Source organism: Dama dama, chromosome X (assembly GCF_033118175.1).
Source record: "Dama dama isolate Ldn47 chromosome X, ASM3311817v1, whole genome shotgun sequence".
Classification (NCBI taxonomy): Eukaryota; Metazoa; Chordata; class Mammalia; order Artiodactyla; family Cervidae; genus Dama; species Dama dama.
Genome location: NC_083714.1, coordinates 90,965,877 through 90,978,089, shown reverse-complemented (window position 1 = coordinate 90,978,089; position 12,213 = coordinate 90,965,877). Strand labels below are relative to the sequence as shown.

At 45.8% G+C, this 12,213-nt stretch overlaps 1 protein-coding gene across 1 annotated transcript; it reads right to left on the bottom strand.

Annotated features, from left to right (window-relative positions):
- Positions 1-3,861: 3,861 nt before the first annotated feature.
- SLC7A3 (solute carrier family 7 member 3) lies at positions 3,862-7,930 on the bottom strand. The gene is made up of 11 exons (XM_061136875.1): positions 7,561-7,930; positions 7,065-7,223; positions 6,705-6,882; positions 6,402-6,514; positions 6,054-6,276; positions 5,487-5,626; positions 5,296-5,398; positions 4,875-5,041; positions 4,569-4,735; positions 4,125-4,233; positions 3,862-3,992 (listed from the first exon to the last, which is right to left on the bottom strand). Exons 1-11 carry the CDS (start codon positions 7,928-7,930, stop codon positions 3,862-3,864), a joined length of 1,860 nt encoding a protein of 619 aa, XP_060992858.1.
- Positions 7,931-12,213: the final 4,283 nt, after the last annotated feature.

Below are 12,213 nucleotides of genomic sequence, written 5' to 3'. Positions count from 1 at the left end.
TCTAATTGTGGCTTCTCTTGTTGAGGCGCACAGGCTCAGTAGTTGTGCACAGGCTTAGTTACCACACAGCATGTGGGATCTTCCCAGATCAGGGATTGAACCCATGTCCCCTGCATTGGCAGATGGATTAACCACTGGATCACCAGGGAAGTCCCCAAATAGTTTTTCTAAAGAAGTATATTTAATCTTAAAAATGGTGTTTTTTATAAATAGTATAGTACTTACACAAATAGAGAAAAATTCATGAAGGCTATACTTGTCTGAGATCTGGAAAACACTGCACTGAAAGAAAAAAAGATGTAGAGAACCAAATCAAAGAACTACTCCTTCCTTCACAAATGATTTGTTTAAACAGTAGTGCCAGGATGTATCGTGCTCTCTCCATTGACAATCTCTTTTAAGCATAGAAATACAAGAATTGCCCATCTTAAAAAAAAAAAGGGAACTCTCTCCCTCAACTCCCTCCAGCTGTGCCCTGAAATGCTCACCTATAGCACATATCTTCTTCCTCCCCTTCCATTCACAATCCACTGAAGTCCCCCCTCCCCCACATCTGACAGAACCTGCTCTTAAAATGATCAATTACCTACTGACAAAACCAATGAAACCTTTCTGTCCTCATCTTATTTAACTTGACTCTCTAGGCAGTATTTGGCATTGTTGACTGCTCCTGAGAAGTTTCTTCCTCCCTAGACTGCCACATCACTCTCCCGTCTCCTCATTCCTTCCTTCTCCATCTCCTCCTGCACCGCATCCTCCTCCTCCATCCCTTCAATGTTAGTTCCTCCAATCTTTTACTATGATTATAAAAGGAATTTTAAAAGTAATGTTTGTATCTAGTAAAAAACTGAAAAAGTACAGAAGAGAAATCAGAGGTTTCTGGCTAATTTTTCCAGATAAAAAATATGTATAGATGCATTCTCTTTTGTTCTTTCACATAAATATTTTGCACCTTGGGGGGGGGGGTCTTTGTTCCATTTTGTTCTGTCTCTGCTTAAAATGTGTCTTGGATCTCTGTCCATGTATATCATCTCTTGGCACATATAATTCTACCTTATCTTTTTTTAAGTAAACACCATGCTGTTTTATTTTATGTAGATTTGTAAGCTTTATATTCAGAAAAGCAAAATCTTCTACCATGCTATCTCATCTTTCTAATGGCTGTATTAAGTATTCCACTGAATTAATGTATTATAACGTAACTAGTTCCTAACTGGTGCACATTAGGTGGTTTCCAACTTTGACACTATTATGAAAAATGTCACTGTAACTATCCTTATATATATAAAATTTTAATTCCTATCAATTAAATTATCAGATTAAAAAGGAAGTGTTTTTAATTCTGGTATCAAATTACCCTCCACAAGTCACAAGAATGTATATCCCTATCATGCATAAGATTGCCTTTTTACCCTCACTTTTGCCAGGGTCTTGTCATTGAAATTTGTTTTGCCAGTCTGTAAGAACTGAATTCTTATGACTGCTTTCATTTGCATTTCTTTGATGAGTGAGGTTGAGTATCTTTTTCATATTTGTTTGCATTTTATATTCTTTTTCTGAAAACTATATCCTTTCTATCAGGTTATTCATCTCTTGACTTTTTATGAGTTCTTTGTATATAAAGAAAATTATATAATTTGTGCTTCAATTTTTTTTGTTTATTTTACCCCAAGGCAATCTTTAGCCCCACACAGCTTCCATTACATACTCATCTGCTCTCTGAGTTCAGTTCAGTCCCTCAGTCGGTTGATGACTTCTAAATCTGTAACTCTAGCTTAAGGCCTCTAGCCTAGCTCCAAGTTCCAATTGGTGATTGTGTATCTTCACCTATATGAAGCTAAACTCCAGTACATGTTTATAAACTCAGCATATATGGAACTGAATTTTAAAAGTAAAAGTGAAAGTTACTTAGTCGTGTCTGACTCTTTGTGACCCCATGGACTGTATCCCACCAGTCTCCTCTGTCCATGGAATTCTCCAGGCAAGAATACTGGAGTGGGTTGTCATTTCCTTCTCCAAGAACTGAATTATCTTTCCCCAAATATGCTCTTCTTCTTATGCTCTCCATCTTGGCTAATAATTTGATCATTCACCCAGAAATCTAAATCAGCCACTTTTTTCTTACTTTGTACATCCACATGACCAGAATTCTTGAAATATTTTGCCCAAATGACTATGATGCTCTTCTAGTTACTGCTAGCAATGTCACACAGTGGTTAAAGAGTACACACTGCAGAGTCAGAACTGAGTTTGTATCCTGGCCCTAATCATTCCAAGTTGTGACCTATAGCATATTCCTTACCCCAAATCTCTTCCCTTATCTGTAAAAAATAATTATTGTAACATCTACTTCATTGGGTTATTCCAAGAACTAGGAGATTTATGCACACTATCTGGCCTATAATAAACACTCAATAAATGGCAGCTATTATCACACTGCTCTAACATCCCCTGCCCTCTTCCAAGCTATCCTCCTTGCTGCTGCCAGACTAAAGTCCAACCACCTCTTTTGCTTGGAATCATTCAGTGACAACACCCCCTTCCCCTCCACACACTCACACACATACCACTTTAACATCTGAATTCCTAGGTAGGGTACACAAGGCCATCTGCATGTTCTGTTATCTTTCACCAAAACCCCATCCATTCTGCCCTCCAGCCACATTAAACTATGTCATACTCCCAACACAGTAGGCCTTTTCACACTCCCACAGCCTTGTGCACACTGTTCACTGGCAGACAAGCCCTCCCCTCAGTCCACTTCATAAACACCTACTCAAGGGAATTCCCTGGCAGTCCAGTGGTTAGGACTCTGAGCTTTCCCTGCAGAGGCCCCAGGTTAATCCCCCATGAGGCACACTCAAGTCAAGCACATCCTTTTCCATGCTTCTGCAGCACTCAACACTTACCTCTACCCTGGGACAAATCACACTGTTTCCTGCTGACCTGCTTGTCTCCACCACTAAATGATGAGTTCCTTGAGAGCAAGGACTATGTTTTATTCACGTTTGTATCCTCAGCACCCAGCACAGGGTCTAGCATTTTATAGGAGCTCCTCATATGCTTGTTGAGTAAATGGATGAATGACTAGTTCTTGGTCTGAGCAGCTCTAACCTCTGTTCCCTTACAACAAGTACCTATGACATATACACAGTCCTTTACCCACTCTCTCCTACTGTCTCCTCCTCTTCCCAGAAGTACCAAACATCCCAGCCAAAATTTCTGTTCTCCAGGCAGTCACAGGAGTCTGGGACTGGTCCAACTAGAAGGAGTGGAACAGAAGACAATGGTCTCAGTGTTGGCCTTGACACCAATGCCAGTGTTGAGATCAGAGTCCACCCCTAAATCCCAGGGATAAGTGTTGCTGCCTACTTATTTACAAACTAACCTTTAGTGTAGCAAGGGGAAAGTATATCTCAAGTTTGTTCCAAGTGTGATTAGACTTGATGGCTACTTACACCATCCTACTCAAACCCCAAGCCAATAAGAAGCACACACAGGCACAGCGGATACTTTTGTGCTGACAGAGCAAACAAAAGACACTTATCTGAAGTTCTCCACACTGAAAGTCCGGCTCCATATCACCTCTAGCAAGCAAAGAACAAAACATAGATTCTTTTTCTAGTTTCTTTTAATAATAATTTTTTAAAAGCTGGTTAAGCAACTACAGATACAATTAAAAAGTAAACAAATGAAAAAAAAAGATGAGAAACGGCAAAGACACATCCTGGACTCCACAATAAATACAGAGCTCTATCTGTGTTCCCCCACCAACATCCCATGGGGAGCCTAGCTCAGTGTGGTCAGGAGTACACTCCATTATTGTGCAGGGAGACCAGACAGCATTCAGGTGTGATGATGTCAAATTGAATGCACACAGGCACTGCTGAGATCCAAATCTACAGTTCTGGCCCTAGATTTGAGTGAGGGTTGGTCACTCTTAACCTCTTCCAGGCTGTGCCGCATCCCATAGCCGAAGTAGATAGCAAATCCTAGTGGGAAAAGGTAGCTGTGAGGTAGAGAAATAGTGGTCTGCAAAGGCTTAATATGGCTCCTACTTGAGACCAAGACAGAAAGAAGGTGGGATAGGACCCAAGAGGCCTACTCTTCCCAAGAATACCTACCAATCAGCATCCAGACCCCAAATCGGGCCCAGGTGCCAGCTGTCATCTGCATCATAAGGTAAATATTCACAAAGATGCTCATTAGTGGAAGAAAAGGCAAAGCAGGTACCTGGGAAGAAAGCAAAATCTTCTTTGTACAGACCACAAGGTAAGATAGAAGAGATCCCTAACCTTTTTTAGCCAGGAAAGGGAGGGTCTGACTCCTACTCATGCTGTGTGTTTCAGTGCCTGCTCATGTAGTGTACCTCATATGGGACTCAAGAATATGCAGAGTCTGGGGAAATGGAACAGGAAAGAAGTAAGCATCAAATAAGATGTTTTGGCCTAGGTATCTCCTATATCTTTCCCTTCTTGTCCAGTGAAAAGAATATGTGAGACTGCGAGGTATCTAGAACCTATTCTTCCAACATGGGTTAGTTGTGGGGAAAAAAAGAGGTCATTTACCTTAAAGTGAAGTTCAGCGGAGCTCTGTGGCTGTCTCCAGATGACTCCAGTGATCCCAGTAATGAGCATCAGGAGCAGCACAACCACTGCAATCCACACTGGGTCTCCAGAAAGCAGTGGAATGGACCACTGGGCCAGTACTAGGCAAAGGACACTCAGCAGCAGAGCTTCAATAGTCAAGTTGAAAAGCATCAAAACCAGTTCTTGAGAGCAACATGTTAAAACATTAGACACCCCATTACAAGGAGAGCCACCCTCTCTCCAGCTCACATTATGCTGACTCAAAAGAAAAATTCCAATGCTCACCAAGCAGTGAGGAACAAACATAGACAACTTGGCCAGAGAGTGGAGTGGGGATGGAGTTGAGCGGACAAAATAGTCCCTGTAGGGTCAGTTTCTCTGCTTCAGGGATCTTCTCCTCCTGCAACTCCACTTCATCTTCCTCATTCCTCATCTCCCGGTCAGGCTGATACCTGAGGCAAGAGGAAGATGGGACTATTAAGAACAACCCTCAACCATCTTCTCCCAGGCAGGTTAACCTTCCTTATCACCATTAAGGGTAGTCGCATTTTTTGGCAGGGAATACTCCTGCCTCGAGGAGGCCATACTCCTCGAGGAGAGTCAGGATGATGAAGGCGGGGGGGTGGGGGAAGAGAAGCAGATCCCCATCACTCCTCATCTAAGAATTAAAACCCCAACGACAGTATGCAGAGGAAAGGAGCCTCACCTGAGGATGAGAACACAAATAGCCACCAGGGAATAAGCAAGCAGGGTCCCAATTGACATGAGGTCCACCAGATCAGTGAGTTCAAAGAGGAATGCCATGAATGCTGAAATTGATGGGAAGAAAACATGAGTGAAGGCAAAAGCAAAGTAAAGGGAGTTGGTGAAATAAGGGGAATGGCAAAGAGTTTTCACCTGCAATAATGCCAGAGACCACAGTGGCCACAATGGGAGTGTGTGTGCTGGTGTGGATCCGGGCAAGGTCACGAAACAGGAGGCCATCCTCTGCCATCGCATAGATCACTCGAGGCATGGGGAACATAGAGCCCAAGAGGCTGGAGAGAAGAATGCCCAGAGCGGTGTTGACCGGGTATCTCTTTACTCCAAAATGTGAGCTTAAGGAGCCTCCACTTTCTGCTCACAGGCCTTTCAAGGGCTTTTAAAGGGCCTGTTAGGGCTTCCCAGGTGCTACTAGTGGTAAAGAACCCACCTGCCAATGTAGGAGACGCAAGTTCGATCTCTGGGTTGGGAAGACACCCTACAGGAGGGCATGGCAACCCACTCCAGCATTCTTGCCTGGGACATCTCATGGACAAAGGAGCCTGGCAGGCTACAGTCCATAGGGTCACAGAGAGTCGGACACGACTGAAGTAAATTCGCATGCAGGCAGGCATGCAAGGGCCTTTTTAGGGGTAGTCTCTGGTATGGAACACTATCAGCTGAGATTCTGGCAGCAGAGGAGAACAAACATTTGACACTGACCTGGTAGAAAGAGCACAGAGGGATCCAATGGCTACAACATAGCGGGCTGGGGCCCACCCAGTATAGAGAAAGGCCTCAGGCAAGGGACTCTTGGGTTGAAGCTGATAGTAAGGCATCATGAGCGTGAGTGCCGAAGAGATCCCAAAATAGGCCAAAAAACAGACGAAGAGTGAAATCACAATGCCTGTGGGGATGGAACGCTGAGGATTCTGGGCCTCTTCCCCTGCAGGAAGGGGCACAAGGTCTGAATCAGAGAAGCAGGCTTGGTTCTCTACCCTTCCCCCAACCCGCAACACCACCTGAGCACAACAAGGTACACAAGCCCTGATGGAATGGAATGACTATTACCAGTGGTAGCAATACAGTCAAAACCAACGAATGCGTAGAAACAGGTCGCTGCTCCACGGAGAATCCCCTCAAAGCCAAAAGGCACAAACCCCCCAGAGCCGAGAGGGCCCAAGCTAAAGTGAAAGAAGCGACAGAAAAGGTAAGGGCATGTTCAGCCAACTGTTCTTTTTCTCTGAAGCCCAGCTACTCAGCTGGGTCTTTAAGGCCTAGGTTCCCATCCCCACCCCCCACCCCCACCAGAATGCTTCAGTGCAGATTCCCTGCTCTCCACCATGCTCCCAGCTCTGTATCTCCTCTCCTTACCTAGACGTGTCATTGAGTCCAGCCACGGCCAGTTTGTAGTCCTCTTCTGTGAGCTTCCAATTGTGCAGATCTCCCTTAACGAAGCCAGAGATGATGACAAAACCAAGAACTAAAAGATTCACCACCGTGAACACCTTGGTAACTAGGGCTGACTCACTAGCCCCCAGAGCCAGCAATCCTGTGGGAAAGAGGCATTCAGGACTTTAAGAAAGGCCTCAGTCCCAGCTCTGCTTCCCTGCCTCTAGATGCAGACCTTTCCTCCCCAGCTTCTCTTCTTTCTCACAGCTACCACCTCCACAAGCTCCCAAGCCTAGTCCCCACTAGCCCCACCCCTGTCACTGTCCCTGTCCCTTGCCTCACCGGTGAGCAACAACACAAGGCCCAGTGCAAAGAAGTCTGGATATTCTGCGAGGACACGGGGAACGTGCAGTGAGATGCTCCCCTGCAGAGTCTGAGAGATGTGGTTCCCAATCAGGTTGTCAAAAGCTGAGCTCCAGGCCCGGGCCACACTGGCTGTACCTAGTGGAGCAGAGGGAGAAATACGGGGTCAAGTTTCCTCTCTCATCTCCTTTCCTCCCTTTTCCTCCCACACCAGTGTCATAAGAACCCTGCTATTGTCACCTATTCTTACCTTTTAAGAACCAAAACCAGCCAATTAAGGAAGCCAGGCCAGAGGTAAGTAGAACGAACAATTTCTCCACACCTTCAACCCACCCAGCCCCCCAGCAAATACACGCATTTATGAATATTTAATTCCTGTGAATGATGAATATCTCGCTTCACCATTCCACCCAGATTTCCTGACTCCAAGCCCCTTCACTGGCTGCGTAAGTGCCCCCCTGCCCCACCATCTCACCGATGACATAGGAGAGGATGAGGTTCCAGCCAGTGGTGAAGGCCCAGAGTTCACCCACAGTGACATAGCTGTAGAGATATGCAGAACCAGAACGGGGAACCCGAGCACCAAACTCCGCATAGCACAGCCCAGCCAACATAGAAGATAGGGCGGCCACCAAAAAGCAGATCACAATGGATGGTCCTGCTTTATCTTTGGCCACCTCACCAGCCAAGACATACACGCCTGCACCCAAAGTGCTGCCCACACCTAGGGCCACTAAATCCAGAGTGCTCAGGCATCTGGCAAGGCGAGTCTCAGCCATGCCTGGCTCCAGCGTACGTCTGCGTATCAGCTTTTGACCAAATCTGCAAAGCGCCTGCCACAGCATTCTAGCTGGAATTGAAGAGGATGCTAGGAAGGATCTGGTGAAAAACAAGACAAAAGACCTTCAATAGGGCTCATTATCCCTAAACTCTAAGAGTGAATTACAATACCCACCCACCAAGTAAAAGAACTGTGGGGGGAGGGGAGGAGGATGTCAAGGGGACAAAGGCAAGTTACTCTTCCTCTAACCTCAGTTTCTTCATTTGCAAGTAGGAATAACAATACTTCACAGGTTTGTGGAAGGACAATTTCAGAAAAGGCATGTGAAACTCCCCATCCTTCAGTGGTCTGGCACCTTATAGGTGCTCAATCAATGTCAGCCTCTTCTTTCTTTGGCGGGGAAACTATAAAGCTAATCCTAGACCCCAACCCAGGAGCCAGGGAAGCTCATTTGCCTCCGTCCCCTGGCCTGTGGCTCTTTGGGAATTAAACAGAACTCAAACCAGGAGGGGCCAGCAACTCTGGGGAGAACCTCCTTCTAGCACCCAATATCCACATTCCTTTCCGGGGCTCACCTACAGGGCTTCAAATAAGCATGGTTCCTAGATCACCCGGAGAGAGGGGAGACCAATCTCGGCCACAGATCAAAAGTGAGCACAGACTCAGGTCCATCCCTCCTCTCCAAGCCCACACTGTAACTGGCACTGCCGTCGCCCAGGGGAGTAAGCAAATGTTCCCCCATTTCCTCCCGCCCCGCAAGGCTGACCAGCAAGCATCAACAGTGAGGCGGGGCTTCGACATCTGAAGATTAGGAGATGCCCACCCCCCGCGAGAGGGGCCCCTGAGCAGCCCAAAATTGCTAGCACCCGAGAGGAGGGGTTCCGCCTTATGCCCCCCGACTCAGCTCCCAGTTTCTTATGCTCTCATCTAGAAAAGGTCTGGAGCTGAGATGCAAATGGGAGCCTTGGCTCCCAGGACTGGGGTCTCGCCTGCAACAGGTCACGGCCGCGTTGATGCAACTGCATGCCACGGTTGCCAGAGAATCCTAGGTATACCCAGACCCTCGCTCGTCCCCTCCGACACACGTGTCGGCCTTCAAGGCTTACCCGGGAGCTGTTGCAAGCCCAGGGCGCGGAAAATCTCGGTTGGGGTTCCGCGAGGCTGAGTTCAGCCTAGTTGGGTTGGGGATGCCGAGTTAGGTTGCTCAGGCTTCAAAGCTGCTGCTTGGGGTCGTTGCGCGCCAAGCGCCCCTTATATACACCGAGAGGCGGAGCCGCTAACGTCATGGAATCCCACCCCCAATCCTCTTTGCTACACACCACACACACACACACACACACACACACACACCCCACACACACGCACACACACGCACACACACACACCCCTCTCTCTCTCCCGCTTTGCAAAAGGGATTGCGTGGGGCCTGACATTGCTTTCCACTTGCAAAAGCAAGACCGGTGTGGCAGGGAGCGAGAAAGGGGGGAGGGCAGCCTTTTCCTATTCTTCGCTAGGCATCAGAGCTGGACAATAAGAGGCTTCCTGGCCTGAGACCCCCAGGGGATTTTCTACCTTTGTGCTTTGATAGTCAGAATCGGTGATTGACAGGAGTGGGGGAGGGGTGAGAGTTGGAGGGGAAAACAGCACAGAGGGGTCTCCAACTCAACTCTCTTCTTCCCAAGCTTTCTTTTCTACATGAGGTTACCTGAAATTAACTGAAATTAACCTGAAATTCTACGTGAGCTTTCACCCCTGTAATCTTTCCCAAGGACCCTACCAGATTGTGGATAGCCAGCTGACTCCACCCCCTCAGTTCTCACCCTCAACTGTGGTGTTTTCCTAATTCAGTCAGCAGGAGAATGGAAGATGATTTCAACAATTAATCCCATCTAGATGTATAGGCCCCAGTCTCTCCATAGTGTACCTCCAGCTACCCATAAATATTAAATATTAACTATGAAATTATGACAATATTGAAATATTAGAGGAGGGGACTTACTTAATTCCATTTTACTGATGAGTAAACTGAGGCTCAGAGGCATAACTTGCCTGATATAATACCATAATCATTTGTTGACCACCTTACTGATAAAACCTGGCATATTGGGCTTTAATACCTGCCTCTGTAGGTGCCATGGTGGTTTGTGGTGGTTTAGTCACTAAGTTGTGTTGGACTCTTGCAACCCCATGGACTACAGCCTGCCAGGCTCCTCTGTCCATTGGATTCCCCACACAAGAATACTGGAGTGGGTTGCCATTTCCCATTCCCACACAAGAAAAGGAGGGGTGTAAGCAAGCAAAGCCAAACCAGGAAAAGCACTAGCGTGGAGACAGACCCTTTTAGGCTAGGAGTTTCTAGAAAACAGAAGAGAAACAGAAGAATCAAAGAAGGATCACACCCTAATCCCATTCAGCCTAATCAGTTCTTAGTCAGGAAGAAGCAACCAGCTTTGTGAAGGTGTGGTTCTCTTCCACACACATCTCAGGGATTAAGGAAGGACCTACATATCCTTGTTTCCTTTAAGTAATCCATTCTGAATAGATTACCAGTGAATCTATCTAAAATATAAATCCATTTTGAAGTAACTGGTAGTTTCAGCTAGCTACAGCTACTGGCTTTAAGTACCCATTGAGGACTATGTGTATAGCAGTTAGCATACACAAAGCAAAAGAAAAAGAAAATAAAATCCTTACCCTCCTAGTCTTAAAAATCTAATTAGGGAAAGAAAACATATACAATACAATTGAAACTGTATTATTAATACCTAGTGGTTAGGAGGGCAGTCTTTGGAATTAGACCCATGTTAAATTTCCAGCTCAGACACTTGGTCTTGAGCAAATTATCTAACATCCCTGAGCCTCAGTTTTTGGATACATGTTTCAAGAGGGCTTCCCAGGTGGCTCAGTGGTAAAGAATCCACTTGCAGAGCAGGAGTCAGGGGTTCAATCCCTGGGTCAGAAAGATCCCCTGGAGGAGGAAATGGCAACCCACTCTAGTGTGGTTGCCTAGGAAATCCCATGAACAGAGGAGCCTAGCGGGCCACAGTCCATGAGTTCGAAAAGAGTTGGACATGACTTAGCAACTAAGTAGCAGCGGCATGGAGGAGAAGGGGACGACAGAGGATGAGATGGCTGGATGGCATCACCGACTCGATGGGCATGACTTTGAGTAAACTCCGGAAGCAGGTGATGGACAGGGAGGCCTGGTGTGCTGCGATTCGTGGGGTCGCAAAGAGTCGGACACGACTGAGCGACTGAACTGAACTGAACTGAGCAGCGGCATACACGTTTCACAGCGTTGTTGCGATGCTTGGATGTGATTATGAAGTCAATTCTTCCTGCCTGGCACATAGAAAGTATTCAACAAAAACTTAATACATATTCAGAATAATACATTCGTGTGTCTGATAACTATTTGGTTGCTTAGATTAGGTGATTGATTCAATTATGAGACTGACAAATTGCTATTGTAAATAATTCAGGGAAAGAAGTCATTGGTACAGACTGGAATATATTGATATAAAGAAGGCCTCTTAGTTCGTAAGGGGTTGAGGCATGAAGTAAAGTCAGGAGCCCCTGTAGAGACCAGTCTAGCATGTGCAGATTAACAGTGGATTTAATAGACCTTCAATTGAAGGTGGCCCCCCAGGTGGCTCAGGCGGTGAAGAATCCGCCTGCAGTGCAGGAGACCTGGGCTCGGTCCCTGAGTCAGGAAGATCTCCTGGAGAAGGAAATGGCAATCCATTCCAGTATTCTTGCCTGGAGAATTCCATGGACAGAGGAGCCTGGAAGCTACAGTCCATGGGGTGGCAAAGAGTCAGACATGACTGAGTGATTACAGTTTCACTTTCACTTTATTCAATACAAACTTGATCAATTAATTAGAAGCATCAGGAGGTGCTCTCCAATTCTAGCATTTCAAGATTTTATGCAGCTCTTCTCATTCACTTACCTATCCCTTTCATGAGTGTGTAAGTTCAACCATATTTCCTTCCTCAGCTTTTATTTTTCTAGAAGTTCCATGGTATCCTCCATCATTATGGACTTTCTCCAACTTCATTACCTCTTTCTTGTGGTATAACGGCCAGGGGTAAAACAATGAATTTTGTGTTTTTATTATAAAACAATTTAATACTCATGACAACTGTCCCCCAAACCACTGAGTATTATCATATAATTTTGCCTATTTCTTTTTTCATGATCAAATATTTTTCAAATTACTTCTAATACTCAAAATTATCATTGCTAGCAGTTGCATAGTATTCCATAGTACTGATACACTATTTTTTATTTAACCATTTAAACTTTTATTCGGGTTGTTTCCAGTTTTCCTTCATTCTAAGAAAC

What these genes read in the sequence shown, in the direction of transcription:
- SLC7A3 (XM_061136875.1), bottom strand. Translation starts at nt 7,930, where the DNA reads ATGCTGTGGCAGGCGCTTTGCAGATTTGGTCAAAAGCTGATACGCAGA. An exon ending in ATTTGTGTTCTCATCCTCAG is followed by an intron (nt 5,042 to 5,295) that starts GTGAGGCTCCTT and finishes CTCTTGCCTCAG; the next exon opens with GTATCAGCCTGACCGGGAGA. An exon ending in TGGGGTCTGGATGCTGATTG is followed by an intron (nt 3,993 to 4,124) that starts GTAGGTATTCTT and finishes TTTTCCCACTAG; the next exon opens with GATTTGCTATCTACTTCGGC.